This window comes from Leucoraja erinacea, chromosome 16 (assembly GCF_028641065.1).
Source record: "Leucoraja erinacea ecotype New England chromosome 16, Leri_hhj_1, whole genome shotgun sequence".
NCBI classification, from domain to species: Eukaryota; Metazoa; Chordata; class Chondrichthyes; order Rajiformes; family Rajidae; genus Leucoraja; species Leucoraja erinaceus.
Genome location: NC_073392.1, coordinates 34477619 through 34493542, shown reverse-complemented (window position 1 = coordinate 34493542; position 15924 = coordinate 34477619). Strand labels below are relative to the sequence as shown.

Here is a 15924-nt window from a genome sequence, read left to right as displayed (position 1 = left end):
GGATGGGTGATGTTTCAGGTCGGGACCCTTCGACAGACGGGAGAAGGATCATGACCTGAAACGTCACCCATCCTTTTTCTCTAGAAATGCTGCCTGACCCGCTGAGTTACTCCAGCACTTTGTGTCTATCTTCGGTATTTACCAGCATCTGCGGTTCCTTTCGACGCAGCCTGGTCTGCATTTGTACCTGACTTTCACGTGCCCCCAGCATGTTGAGCAGGTGAAATAATTATTTTCTCTGGAAGGGCATCTAAAGCCAAGTGATGTGGACCTCTTGTAGAACACCAGGGTGTTTTGGGAAAAGCATCTGGATATTGAAGTCCGGGGTCAATGTGCAGGAATCTGGACAATCCCCTGCAGAGTGGAGTAATAACTCAGTCTCAAAAAAACTAACTGCCGGGGGAACTCAGCAGGTCAGGCCGCATCTGTGGAGGGAAATGGCTAAGTGATGTTTTGGGTCGAGACCTTTCATCTGGATTTGGGGTGTTTGAGCATCCGATTCAAGGGCTGGAGGTTCACTAGAAGTGCCACAACAAGGTTACTCGGGCATGAGGTGCCCTGCCATGGATTATGGAACCAGGGCATGGTTGGAGCAGGAGAAATAGTTGCAACCCATGTTTAGTTAAAGATACAGTGTGGAAGCAGGCCTTTCGGCCCACCTAGTGCATGCTGACCAGCGATCACCCGTACTCTAGTTCTATCCTACACACCAGGGGCAATTTACAGAAGCCAATTTACCTACCAACCTGCACGTTTTCAGATTATGGAGGGAAAGCTGAGCATCTCGAGAAAACCCATGCGGTCACAGGGAGATCGTGCAAACTCCATGCAGACAGCACCCAGAGTCAGGACCGAACCCGGGTCTCTGGCGGACTAAGGCAGCAACTCTACCGCTGTGCCTCGGTGCCACGAGTTCAATAAGTTTTGCTGGCCAACCTGTTGAATTATGAAGCCATTATCTATCAGGTTCTTGTTGTATCTGAATTACACCTGTTTCTGTATCCCTGCAGTCTAAAATAATTTTGTCAGCGAACAGCTCAACACATCCACTTGATATCTGTCTGCCTGCCCTTTCACATATTCAGCATGAATATGTTAGTGCCACCAATATAGGAAAAGAGGTGAAGTAACACCCAAATGAACATATTAAATGTATATCCATTATTTGACAAATACAGGCCCAACACCTATTTTCCGGCACCCTTGGTTCCAGAGCCTTGCTGGATTATCCATTTTGCCGGACCAACAATGGTCACTGCCTTGGGGGGCCAGAGATAACGGCCTGCAGAGTTGGCTGTGGAAGTGGGCTATGGGAATGGATCTGCTGACTCCAGCCGGGCAGGAGTTCCAGAGCACTGGCCACAGGGGGAAAATTCAACCATCTGATCGGCCGCAGAAGTCCCGATGAGGTCGAGATCGGTCGACTCTCCCGACCCAGGGACCATGTTTTTGGGGTGACTTCCAGGAGGGGGAGAGGGGGATTGGGAGATTGGGGGGGGACAAACCATCAGTTGCCAGAAAATCGGTGATGGACCGGTAGTGAATTTTAAGCTGCAATTCTTCCCAAGGTTCAGCTTTATTTGCTTTAGTGTTATTCAAACTTGCAGGTTGTTTCAAACTTGGAATGTTTGAATTTCTATCGTTAATATCTATTAGGACACTAAGGCCTGGCATAGCTTCTTTGAAGCCAGAGATGATGAAACTTTAAAATGCCTTCGGCTAATCCTGTGTTACACCATTAAATTCTGTTGTGGAACACTGTCAAAAGCCTCATGAATATTACAGGAGGTAACTACAGTACAAACATTGTGGTTTTGGTGCCTACCTGTTATACTCTTTCTGCCGCATCACTAGAGCCCGCTGTTGATTATGGTGGTGAGCGGCAAAGGTTTCTAGGCTGACGGTGCGTCTTTTCACCCCGGGTGGGTGGAGAGGATTGATACGTGGACCATGCTGTTGACGACAAAAAAGAACTCACCATCAGTCCCATGCTCGGACATCCCAGCCACATCATCTCAAACCAATGTCTTAGCACAGATAGTGTAGGAAGTAGGTAACGTTTCCCAGTAGCATAGGTATCCAAGGGTCAAGGGTGTAGGTTTAGGCCATGGGGTAAGAGGTGAGATACGCTGTCTATGGGTGGTGGGGGCAGATACACACCCACATTTACAAAGTGTCCAAACAAGCATTCTAATTGTCAATGCATAGAAGGCTACAGACTTCATAAGTTCGTAGTTCTAGGAGCAGAATTAGGCCATTTGGTTCACCAAAACAACTCCACCATTCAATCATGCTTGAGCTATCTTTCCCTCTCAACCCCATTCTCCTGCCTTCTCCTCATAACCTCTGAAACCTGTATTAATCGAGAATCTGTCAATCTCTGCCTTAAAATCTCTATTGGCTTGGCCACCACAGTGGCAATGGATTCGACAGATCCACCGCCCTCTGAATAAAGAAATTCCTCCTCATCCCCTTTCTAAAGGTGCATCCTTTTATTCTGAGGCTGTGCCCTCCAGTCCTAGACTCTCCCAATAGTGGTGTTGGAAATGGGATTAGTATAGATAGCTGTTTGAAGATTGACATGGGCATGTGGGGCTGGTTTTTGCACAGGATGACTCATTGACTCTATTAACAACAGAAACATCTATTTAAAAGAGCAGGAGAAACAAATGATAATGTCTCCCCAAAGATGCTGGCATCACAGAGAGATCAAAAAAGCTTTCAGCCTTCTTCAGTCAGAGTACTGAGTATTGAAGTTAGGAGGTCATGTTACAGTTGTACACGGCACTGGCGAGGCCACATTTAGAGTATTGTTTTTTTTTAATATTTTATTTTATTAGAAGTAAGCACCTAATATATATTTTCATAATACATTTTATGTACAACTTCTTTTTTTTTTTTTTGTTACATTGAAAAAAGATGAGAATAAGAAAAAGAAGTTAGATAGTAAAGGATAGAAAGATATGAAATATATAGTGTGTGAAGAAAGAAAACGGGTAAATGAAGAAAGTTGAGAGAGAAAATAGTGAAAAGAAAAGGAGATCATTATTGATAATCTTGACCAACCCTCGTCCAGTCCTGAAACAGTTATTTTTTACAATTGTGTTGCACCATATGATTCCAAAAAAACGACGAATGGAGACCAACTCGTTATGAATTGGTCTGATTTATCCATTAGGAGGAATCGCATTTCCTCAAGATGAGCGGTGTCCAACATACTTGCAATCCACATTTTAAGCGTTGGTATTGATGTACCCTTCCAAAATTTAAGTATTAATTTTTTTGCTATTATTAAACCATAGTTAAGGAATAGATTTTGAGATGTGTTCAATTTATTCCCATCTTCCATTACACCAAATATAATCATTTCAGTATTAGGTTCCATTCTTGTCTTGAATAATTTTGTAAGTATTTCAAAAATAACATTTAGAGTATTGTTAAAGAAGGAACTGCAGATGCTGGAAAATCTCCCGAATACATGGGAAGGCGATGCTTTGGTTCGTACCTAGTTTAGTTTAGTTTAGAGATACAGCGCAGAAACAGGCCCTTCAGCCCACTGAGTCTGCCCCGACCAGTGATCCCTGTACAGTAACACTATCCTACACTCTAAGTTACCAAAGCCAATTAACCCACAAACCTGCACTTCTTTGGAGTGTGGGAGGAAACCCGAGCACCCGGGGAAAACCCACGCAGATCACAGGGAGAACGTACCAAGTCCATACAGACAGCAGCCATCGTCAGGATCGAACCTAGGTCTATGGCGCTGTAACACAGCAACTCTATTGCCGCGCCACCATGCCACCCTAAGTGATTGAAGTAGGTGTAGAAATCTTGAAAAGAGGTGGGGTCAGGACATAGCTTGGCAAGTGATAGGTGGATCCAGGTAAGGGCGGAGGGGAGCGGTTGATTGGCAAAGTGGCGGACAAAGGCCAGAGAGGAAAATAATACAAAAGGTTGTTGGAAAAGAAGAGAAGATGAGTGAAATGTGAAGCTGGAGGAATGAATGCGGATGGAAGGGGACGGGGGAAAGGGAAAGGGGGACGGGATAGTGGGAATCTGGGTGGGAAACAGGGAAGGGCGGTGTTGTAAGAAATCTTACAGGTTCTATGTAAGACGGTTTGTCTCACTCCCTTGCCCCCTCCAACCCCCCTCCCCCTTAAAGCCTCTTCAAAGATTTCACTTTAGAACTAAACTGCAACTAAATTCCCTTGCAGTGCATGCAGTGTACGAATTCCCATTCCCAACACCCTCTCCCTTGAGTCTGAAGAAGGGTCTCGACCCGAAACACCACTCATCCTTTCCCCAGAGATGTTGTCCGACCCGCTGAGTTACTCCAGCACGTTGTGTCTATCTTCGGTGTAAACCAGCAGTTCCTTTCTGCACACTTTCCAAACAGCAGTGATTTTTGTCATGCACTTTCATCACATGTCCCCTAGTTCACGACTCTAATCTCCATATCTCTGTCAGGTCTCTGGGCAACCTCCTCTGTTCCAAGAAGAATAACTCCAGATTTGAAAAGTGCTTCCCACACAATAAATGTCACCCCCCCACCCCCACCCCCCGACCCGTCAGTCATTTTAACAAATCTCCTCTGCACCTTCTCTGAACTTTCTACCCCATTCATAATGTACAGCATCCAGAATTGGGTACAATTACTCCATTTGTGGCCACATTGATGTTATAAAGATCCGTCGTGGTTTCCTGATGGAAATCTGATTTATTATAAACTGTAACAATCTCGCCTGCCATTTTGGCCCCAATTCACAGGCACTCACCCAGGCTTCTCTGTCGTTGCACCTCTTCTGGAGCTGTTGCCTCCAGTTTATTTTGCCTCTTCTAAACCATCCCGTTGAAATGAAAATCTTTCTGTTTTTCAGCATTAGTCCCTCACCCAGGCCTCTCGCTCAGGACTTGAAGTTAGGGTGTGTTATGTGCTGAACTGGGTCACTTCCATGCCTCGGTGCAATGCGGTGACAGGAGCCACAGTGGGTTCTCAACAGCAAGGGTCCAACTTCAGGGCCGGAGGAGATGAAGGTCCCGCTGTATGTGACCTCGGGGTTTGACGGTCCTGGAACCATCTGGGCTTCTGGGATTTCCCTTTGATCAAAATGGCCCGGCTTTCATCTCACTTCTACCGCCAGGAAGAAGGTCCGAGAGACCAGGAATTGTGATCACCAGGCACAAGAATAGCTTCGGCCCAACAAACACCGAGCTCTTCAACACCACACCACACCAAACTCACTAACGGATGAACTTTTATGGACTGTGTCTTTGGTTGTATTACAGAATTTGTTTTTTTATGTGTGAGTACAGTATTATGGTTATTAATTTATTTAATATTTTTTATTATTATATTTATCTGAGTAAGGTTACATTTACGAGCAAAGAAGATAGACACAACATGCTGGAGTAACTCAGCGGGACAGGCAGCATCTCTGAAGAGAAGAAATGGGTGACGTTTCAGGTCGGGATCCTTCCAGCATTTTGTGACTATCTTGGGTGTAAACCAGCATCTGTAGTTCCTTCCTATACATTTACAAGCATGTTAAGCTGCTGCAAGTAAGTCAGTTCATATAAAAATCAACCACTCTTCACTCTAGTTCTCCCCACCTCTCCCCATTCTTTGCAATTTAAAAATTGTTTGTTTTCCAGCCTTTTCTATTCTAATAAAACGTTATTGGCCTGAAGCATTAATTCTATTTCTCCCTCCACAGTTGCTGCCCAAATTGCTTTGTCTCCGTGAGTTTCTGTAAGATGATTTCTTTTTCATCTGCAAGACGGCAGCATTTAAAAGATCTTGTAACAAACACAGACTAAACATAAAACTTGGCAAAGCAAAAAAAAAAAATCCCTTTGATACAGGACGCCCTGACACTCTGCGAGCTATAATTTTTACAGTGGTTTCATTACATTTCTTGAATGTAGTCCATGCTTTAACCAGATCATAATCACTTATCATTGCCTCATTGGAAAACGCCTCAGCCAAATCATTTTATTTATTGTGTAGGAAAGTACTGCAGATGCTGGTTTAAATGAAAGATAGACACAAATGCTGGAGTAACTCAGCGGGACAGTCAGCTTCTCTGGAGAGAAGGAATGGGTGATGTTTTGGGTCGAGACCCTTCTTCAGTCTCATTTTATTTCTTCTTCAGTAATATTGCAATTCCTGAATAAAATGATCTCATTCATCTCCCACTATCCTGAAGATGACAGAATGGAGATATAAGTGGGAGCTGGTCTCCATGTAATTCCCAACCTCAACCTTTAAGATCCATTGCTCATATTTAATAGATAAAATATTGGCTTGAACTAAATATTGAGACACTTTCCAGTCTAATTGGCTTGGTTTGAAGTTACTTGGCTGGAAGTTCGATTATCCCAAGGGATATTTCCTTTGGTTCTCATTTTCCGCTGACTGGTTAGAACGCAACAAAAGCTTTTCACTGTACAATAAACTAAACTAATCTCAAACTTAAATTACAGACACAAAATGCTGGTATAACTCAGCAGGACAGGCAGCATCTCTGGTTGGAAGGAATGGGTGACATTTCGGTTCAAGACTGTTCTTCAGACCCGAAATGTCACCCATTCCTTCTATCCAGAGATGCTGCCTGTCCCGCTGAGTTACTGAAGCATTTTGTGTCCATTTTCGGTATAAACCAGTTCCTTCCTACTCAAACTCAACTTATATATATTTGAATATACTTGTAGCCAATGTGTTTTTATCACTGTTGTGTAAGGGTGTGGGGATTGCCTCTGTAGTCTCCTCCATTCCAAGCACCCATGTTCTCACCACTAACAGATTCCACGTTGCTACATCATACTTCAACATTGCAATAATCACCACTTCATTTAATACAAGCCTTTGTGCCAGGTAATTTCTAGGAGGCAAGAAACTGTTTATATTTTAATTTCAATTAATCCACAGGAGAAAGGTTTGTAAGGTCATAGGTCATAGGAATAGCATTAGGCCATTCAACCCATCAAGTCTACTCCACCATTCAATCATGGCTGATCTATCTTTCCCTCTCAACTCCACTCTCTTGCTTTCTCCCTGTAACTTCTGACACCTGTACTAATCAGCAACCTGTCAACTTCTGCTTTAAAAATCCCCATCGACTTGTCTCCACAGCTGTCCGTGGCAATGAATTCCACAGATTCACCATCCTCTGGCTAAAGAAATCCCTCCTCATCTCCTTTCTGAAGGGTATGGCGTTTTATTCTGAAGCTGTGCCTTCTGGTCCTAGACTCTCCCACTAGTGGAAACATCCTCTCCACGTCCACTCTATCCAGGCCTTTCACAATTCGGTATGTTTCAATGAGATTTCCCTCGTCCTTCTAAACTCCAGCGAGCGCAGTCCCAGATCCATCAAATACTCATCATACGTTACCCTGACCATCTAGTTTAGTAATGAACTTTAGGGAAGAAAATGTCCCATCTTACTCAGTCAGGCTCATGTGTGACTACTGAGCCACAGGTCTGGGTGGCCCTTAACTGCCTCCTTTGGTTCAGGATAGGGAGAAACAATAGACAGTTCAGGACAGACAATGCACTGTGGTGGGTGTATGGAACGAGATAGATAGAAATGCCATTTATTGTCACTATACATGTACAATGAAATTAAAAGCAGCTCGTACTCAGTGCATACATATAATTTAGTACAAAAAACAAGAAACAGAAAACAAAAACAAAAGGGAGGGGGGGGGGATAGGTGCACAATTCTGCGGCGCTATATACATATCTATAAAGGCAAAATGGTGAAGGAGATGTTTAAAGATTATATTAAATATTAAAAATGTTTTTAAAAAATGTTAAAAATTACAGTTACAATACACATTACAGTTCCAAATTTCATTACGTGGATATAATAGATGGAAGTCCGGGTGTTGGGCTGTGAAGTCAGTGCATGTGTGAATTAAGAGTAGTTATAATTTTCAGAAATTATAAATTATAATTATAAGTAATATAAATTCGGAACGAGCTGCCAGAGGAGGCAGTTGAGGCAGGTACTATAACATCATTTAAAAGACATTTGGCCAGGAGAGATTTTGGTGGATGGGCCAAATGTGGGCAAATAGAACTAGCTTGGGCATTGTAGTCAGCATGGACAGATTGGACCTGAGTATCTGTTTTCCATGCTGTTAGACTCTACACGTGCTGGCATTGCCTGCATTTCCCAAATCCCAGGAACAAATACAAAATAAAGTATAAAAGGAAGGAACTGCAGATGCTGGTTTACACCAGACAAAGAGGATGGCGATCCGTAACGTCCCCTATCCTTTCCCTCCAGATGCTGCCTGACCTGCTGAGTTACTCCAGCACCTTTTGTCTGGCAAAACTTTGAGGTGTTCTATACATGAGGAAAGACAAATTTCTTGCATCACTTGCAATTGGCTCCCAGAATGATCCATCAGCTAAAGAGCTGAGCTGGGTCTAATGAAAGCTACAAAGTAGTGCACGAGGCAACCGTAACAACCTGGTGTTACCATAACAACCACTAAGCTGTAGTGAACAGTGTAGGAAGGGATTGCAGCCGCTGGTTTAAACCGAAGGTAGACACAAAAAGCTGGATTAACTCAGCGGGACAGGCAGCATCTCTGGAGGGAAGGGATAGGTGACGTTTCGGGTCGAGACCCTTCTTCAGTGTGAACGTCACCCATTCTTTCTCTCCAGAGATGCTGCCTGTGTCGTAGAGTTACTGCAGCTTTTTGTGTCTAAGCTGTAATGGACAGATCTACTTGAAGCTGTGATTGCTTTCCTAACATTGCAGGCCGCTGATAAAATGCTCACCTGATTGACGGAGAGAGGGATGCAAGCCTGGCTGACTTTAGGAAGGTAGAGTGGTGTCCCGGTGAAGCTTCTCCGAGAGACACCGATCCTCCCGCTGCCGGCCAGCGGCGTGCATGGCAAAGACATCCGGTCTGTGGAAGCCAAACAAGAGTCGAATCAAAACTTGCCCATGCTGACCACACCAGCAACCCACCCAGTCAGCTGATAGCCACCCAGAACCATGATGGCTGCTTTTCTTTAGAGATACAGCGTGGAAACAGGCCCTTCGGCCCATCAATCTGCACCGACCACCAATCACCCATACACTAGTTCTAACCTACACGCTAGGGACAATTTACAGAAGGCAATTAACCTACAAACCTGCACCTCTTTAGTATGTGGGAGGAAACCAGAGCACGGGGAGAAAATCCACATGGTCGCAGGGAGAACGTGCAAACTCCATACAGACAGCACCCATAGTCAGGATCAAACCCGGGTCTCTGGCGCTGTAAGGCTACAACTCTACCGCTGCGCCACTAGACCACTGGTGCAATTACATCATTTTAAATACTTTTTTTTCCAAAAATAAACTTCATTCGGACTAAACTAAATAAACAAAACAAAAACTCTGCCAAACCTCTTCAAACATTCTCAGTGTCCGTACATCATTAATGTTATACTCAGTAGTGCTCGCACCTATCTTTGAACAAAAAACATCTTTGCTCATCATGTGACCCCTCCCCCCTGTGGTGATATCCCTTCCCATGTTTGAGGGGTGTCTCCACCAGACTCTGCCCCTCAATGTTCAGCAGCGGAAAGACCCTAGACTGTGGTCCTCCTCCCTCAGAGCCGGCCTTGGGCTGCACAAAGCTTCAGCTAGTCCCTCAGCATGTGCTCCTGCAGTCAGGAATGGGCCAGTTGGGAGCATTCCCTTATGGACATCTTGCTGTGCTGGGAGAGCAATAAGTTTTAGGCAGACCAAAGAGCATTGACAACATTTAAAAGACATTAAGACAGGTACATGTATAGAAGGGTTTAGAGTGGTACGAGCCAAATGCAAGCACATCGTACTAGCTCATGAAGGCCTCATGGACATGTTGGACTGGACATGGGCATGTTGGGCTGAAGAGCCTGTTTCTGTGCTGGAAATTCTATGATTCTATTAAGGGGCAGTCATTAACACTTACTTAATTAACATTAACGTGGATGGAACAGTGGCACAGCTGATAGAGTTGCTGCCTCATGGCACTAGAGACTTGTGTTTGATCCTGACCTTGGGTGCTTTCTGTGTGGAGTCTGCACGTTCTCCCTGTGACCATGTGGGTTTCCTCCGCGTGCTCTGGTTTCCACTGACATCCCAAAGTCTTATAGGTCAATTTGCATCTGTAAAATTGTCCCTCTTTTGTAGTGAGTGGATGTAAAACTGTGGTGATTGATGGTTGGCTTGGACTCAGTGGGCTGAAGGTTCTATTTCCATACTGTTTCTCAATTAAACAAGTGTCCAACAACTTTGATTCATGTTGAATCTTCAAAATGCTCCCCCCCCCCCCCCCCAGGGGCTTGTGGAAGTTAGACCACTGTGAGTATTTAAGGAGGAGGGAGATACATGTTTTGATAGATCAGGAAGTTGAGAGTTGAGTTAAAGTTACTAAAGACTTTAACTCCCTCTCCCATTTCCACACTGACCTTTCTGTCCTGGGCCTCCTCCATTGTCAGAGTGAGGCCCAGTGCAAATTGGAGGAACAGTGCCTCATATTTCACTTGAGCAGCTTACACCCCAGCGGTATGAACATTGACTTCTCTAACTTCAAATAACCATTCCTTTCCCTCTCTCTCCATCCACCTTCCCAGTTCTCCAACCAGTCTTCCTGTCTCCGACTACCCTTTATCTCTTTTTGCTTTGGTGTTACCTTCTCCCAACTAACAATGATCTATTCTACATTTTCCTTGATCTCTGTTCCCTTTTGTCCTGTTTTCACACCTTACACTTCCTTATCTTTACACCTCCCACTCCCTTGACATAACTCTGAAGAAGGGTCTTGACCCGAAATATCACCCATTCTTTCTCTCCAGAGATGCTGCCTGTCCCACTGAGTTACTCCTGCCTTTTGTGTCTACCAATGAGAGATATGGGGAATTGGTATGGAGGAAAGCCTGCAGAGGATCAGCCATGATCATAATGAATGGTGGGGCCGGCTTGAGGGGCCGAGTGTCCTATTTCTCCTCCTATTTTCAGCTGCTGGAATAATCCTATTATTAAAATATTTAAAATATTTAAAATGCTGAAACAGTCCATTGTTTTTTTTACCTTTGTTCTATATATTCATTTGCAAAAAATATATATAGTTTGTTCTTGGCTGCATATCAGGAACATTGTTGGAAATCACCTCTATAACCGTGTAGAGTTATGAGTCATACTGTGGAAACAGGCCCTTTGGTCAAACTTGCCCACCCACACCAACATATCCCATCTACACTAGTCCTACCTGTCTGCGTTTGGCCCATATGCTTCTAACTCTATCCTAACCATGGGGGCAGGGTGTTTAATCCTGGTTAGCTGCAGGCAGGAATTTTATTCAACCAAGCTCTCACTAACACAGTATCCCTTGAAGAGACTCCGAGGCAGTTAACTTACTAAAGGGTTCGAAACATTACATTTACCCCTGGTAACCAGAGTGAAGATTTATTTAAATCCGCATTTGGATTATCCTAACATTGGTAGGATAAGTGTGAAAACGCATATCCCCAGATTCAGGGATAGCTTGCTGTTATCAGGATCAGAATCATCCTATCACCAACTAGAGAATGGTCTAGACCTACCATCCACCTCATCTTCGGACTATCTTTAATTGGACTTTAATGAAGTTTATCTTCCACTAAACGTTATTCCCTTCATCCTGTATGTGTACACTGTGGTAATCATGTATAGTCTATTCATTATGTAGGGAGAAACTGGAGATGCTAGTTTACACTGAAGATAGACACAAAATGTTGGAGTAACTCAACAGGTCAAGCAGCGTCTCTGAGGAAAAGTAATAGATGATATTTCAGGTAGAGACACATTTTCAGACTTCAGTCTCAACCCGAAATGTCACCTAATCTTAGTCTTAATCTTAGTCTTTTCACTGATTGGATCACACGCAACTAAAAAGCTTTTCCCTGTACCTCAGTACATGTGACAACAAAAAACTCAACTAAACTAAACTAAAAAGCTGAGTTCCTCAGTTCTGTGTGTGACTCGATATCACACAACAAGAAAGCTTTTGACTGTACCTTCCTCTGTACACATGACAGTAATCAATTAAACTAAACTAAACTAATAAGTTGAGTGTCTCAGGACTGTGTGTGACTGGATATCACATGCAACAAGAAAGCTTTGATTGTACCTCAGAACAAGTGACAAGGATAAACTAAACTAAACGACCCTAAGTAGTTGAGTGCTTTAGGACTGTGAAACTATTGTAGGATTGATAGTTCTGACATTAAGGGGCTTGTGTTTTAACAGCACCAATAGCAACTCTGTGTACACTTGGAAACTGTTTTATTACAACAGCCCAGGCTTGTTAATTGTACCATCGTAAAATTAGAGTGGAATGCAACAAAAAGTACAGGGTTCTTTGTTGCCGAGCACTTCTTTGTGTTGTAGTGATTTAACACAGGGATGAGTACAATGTAAAATCTAAAAAATTGCAGAACCTGAAAAGGTATAAAACAAATATACTTAAAAAAATGTTGACTTGTGCAAACAATGAACTGCAGATGTTGGTTTATAAAAAGAAAAATACACAAAGTGCTGGAGCAACTCAGAGGGTCAGGCAACATCCCTGGAAGATATGGGTAGGTGACGATATGGGTTGGGACCCTTCTACAGTGATTGTGGGGGTGGGGGGAAGAAAGCTAGAAGAGAGGACAGGACAAAGCCTGGCAGGTAGGAGGTGGGGGTGGGGCTGATAGACAGCAGGATGGACATTGGCCATAGATGAAAATAAAGGTGCTAGACGAAAGGATTGAATGATGTGTGTATTGTGAACCCAGAGGAAAGAATAGAGGGGGGGGGGGAAGGGGAGAGTAGAAATAGGTGTGGGTGCAGGTGGGACACAGGTGTGGGCGGAGAAAGGGGGATGGGATGAGTCGAATTGAATGGGAAGGGGAGGGGGAGGGGGGGGGGGGGGGGGGGTTTGGGGTTACCTAAAATTGGAGAAGTTAATGTTCATAGTGTTAGGCTGTCAGCTACCCAAGCGGATGGGGGAAGGGAAGGTGGGAGGGTGATGAGAGGGGGAGGTGGGGACGGAGCAACGGGGAGGTGCGTAGCGAGGGGGGGGGGGGGGGGGTTGGAGGGGTGCGCAAGGTGGAGAGAGGAGGGGGGGAGGGGGGAGTGGGGGGGGGGGGGGGGGGGGAGCTGGAGAAGGGAAGGTGACGTTGCCAGGAGAGATCCGCTGTGATAGAGCATCAGATATGATGATGTAACGCGAGGGACTCGAAGGTGGGAAAAGTAAAGAGACAGCGAGTAGGATATAGTGTTAGCAGAACCTGTATGATGGGAAGATAGTGTCAGCAATGGATCTACAGTCAAAGTTGTTGGCAGGTATCAGGATGTCTGATGGAACTAGGTAGACAAAAATGCTGGAGTAACTCAGCGGGTGCAGCAGCATCTATGGAGCGAAGGAAATAGGCAACGTTTCGGGCCGAACCCCTTCTTCAGACTGATGTCTGATGGAACTGGTCTTCCCCTTTGTTCATGTTAATTTTAAATCCCCGCAGGCGTGGATGGGTGAATTAACAAGATAAGTCTCGATGCGAAACTTTTCTCTCTAGATGCTGCCTCACCCGCTGAGTTTCATCAGCATTTTATATCTACTAACAAGACAAACTTGCCGTTTTAACCTGTACATAAAAAAAACGTATATTTTAATATTTAAAAAGGGTTCGATTACAAAGACCAGATTCGTATCGACTCTCTCTTTTCCCACTGGAGGTATCCCGCTGTCAGACCTGGGTGGTTGACCAGTGCTGTTCAGGTAGCGGTAGACTAGTTGCAGCCCAAATGTCCAGAGGAATGGAAACCCCATCCTCTGTAAACACAGAGCAGCAATTAGAACACATTTTTAAGAAGTCTCTGCTCAGGTCTCCAAAGGTGATGAATGTACAATAATCACAGTAATGTTACACGCCCCTGATGTTGACTCGAGACGAACTTTTGCGGAGTTTGGGAAAGTTTAAGAAAGTTTTTTTTTTGCTACTCACTGGATCCCGGCTCCGGCATCGCCAGCATCTGTGTTGTGCCACGTGACCGCTCGCTGCTCTGGAGACAGTGAAATTGACACTGAAATCAATGAATAGAGGCGACCAGAGAGTGCGACAGATTTATACACAGAGAGCGTAGGATAAAGTACGTGAAATAAACACTGACTCACCCACGCCACAGAGAGACCCGAGAACTAATCATTTCGGTGGCAATTGTACAGGTGGGATAACATGTGGGACCCAGTCAGTCAAGGAAACATTTGGCAGAAAGAGTGGAGATAGAAATCTAAACAAGAAAAGAGATAAGAGAGTAAGTTCATAAGTTATAGGAGCAGAATTAGGCCGTTCGGCCCGTCGGCTACTCCACCATTCAATCATAGCTGATCCATCTCTCCCTCTCAACCCCATTCTCCTGCCTTTTCCCCATAACCCTGTACTAATCAAGAATCTGTCAATATCTTCCCTGCAAATATACATTGACTTGGCCTCCACAGCCTTCTGTGGCAATGAATTCACCACCCTACGACCAAAGAAACTTCTCCTCGTCTCCTTTCTAAAGGTACGTTGCTTATCTCTGAGGCTGTGACCTCTGGTCCTAGTCTCCCACACTAGTGGAAACATCCTCTCCACATCCACTCTGTCCTAGGTCTTTCACTGTTTGGTAAGTTTCAATGAGGTCCCCGCGTCAACCTTCTACACTCCAGCGAGTCCAGTGCCGTCAAACGCTCACCATATGAGTAAGCAAGGAAACATGGAGGATGTAAAGCTCGCTATCCTTGGGTATATTGCAACAGGGTATCCTACAACCCAACAGCATGAACATTAAATTCTCCAACATCCCCCCGCCCCCATTCCCTCTCTATTTCCTGTGCCCCCAACCCAGTACACACCCATTCTCCCAGTATCTCAAACACCCTGCTCCATTATCACATTGTACGCTCCTCCTATACTGTGCTTTGTTACACTTTTATCCTCCCTCTTTCCCCTCCTCTCCCCGCCCCCCCCCTCCTTACCGCATACCACCACCCATACCCCTTCCTCTGGCTTTACAGTTCACTCCTCATCTCTCCTTATTGAACATCCTTCAGTCTCCATCTTATCTTTTTTAAGAAGGAACTGCAGATGCTGGAAAATCAAAGGTACACAAAAAAGCTGGAGAAACTCAGCGGGTGCAGCAGCATCTATGGAGCGAAGGAAATAGGCAACATTTCGGGCCGAAACGTTGCCTGTTTCCTTCGCTCCATAGATGCTGCTGCCCCCGCTGAGTTTCTCCAGCTTCTTTGTGTACCTTCCATCTTATCTTTTGTCACCTACTTCATCCATCTGCCAGTGCCCATTCTCTCCTCTATCCGCCTATCACTCACCTGGCTTTGTCCTATCCTCACCTTTTTTTTCCAACTATCTTCCCCCGACCACAATCAGTCCCGACCTGAAATGTTACCTATCCGTTTTGCTCCACAGATGCTGAGTTTCTCGAAACTATTTTGGATATAAAGCACACACACACAAGGGAGAGAAACAATGATTTGAGGATTTTTTTTAAATTAGAGGAGAGAGAAATAGAGTGACAGCAGTGGAAAAGAACAAAGCAGCAGATGAATAGAGTGAAGAACTGAGGGGGTTACAGAGATGAGAATGGAGGTGGCAGGGCACAGACCAGAATAAAGGTAAGAACTCGTGAGGTAAGAAAAGATTCTGACTGTCCACCCTATCTATGCCTCAATTTTATACAGTGGGACGACAAATGGCACAATGGGCTAAGTGTTCGGCTGGCAACCGGAAGGTAGCCGGTTTGAATCCCGCTTGGAGTGCATACTGTCGTTGTGTCCTTGGGGCAAGACACTTCACCCACCTTTGCCTGTGTGTAAATGTAATGTAATTATGTGAAGCACTTTGGGGTCAATACAAGT

The 15924-nt window shown here is 44.6% G+C and overlaps 1 protein-coding gene across 1 annotated transcript in view; it reads right to left on the bottom strand.

Moving 5' to 3' along the window:
• Positions 1–14465, bottom strand: part of LOC129704788 (uncharacterized) — a 29104-nt gene extending 14639 nt beyond the window's left edge. The window contains exons 1-3 of the mRNA XM_055648134.1: positions 14015–14465; positions 8792–8922; positions 1826–1953 (exon numbers count right to left, since the gene is read on the bottom strand). Coding sequence (XP_055504109.1) covers positions 1826–1953; positions 8792–8922; positions 14015–14042 — 287 coding nt within the window. The 5' untranslated portion in view covers positions 14043–14465. The remainder of the gene's footprint in view (positions 1–1825; positions 1954–8791; positions 8923–14014) is intronic.
• Between the last annotated feature and the right edge of the window lie 1459 nt (positions 14466–15924).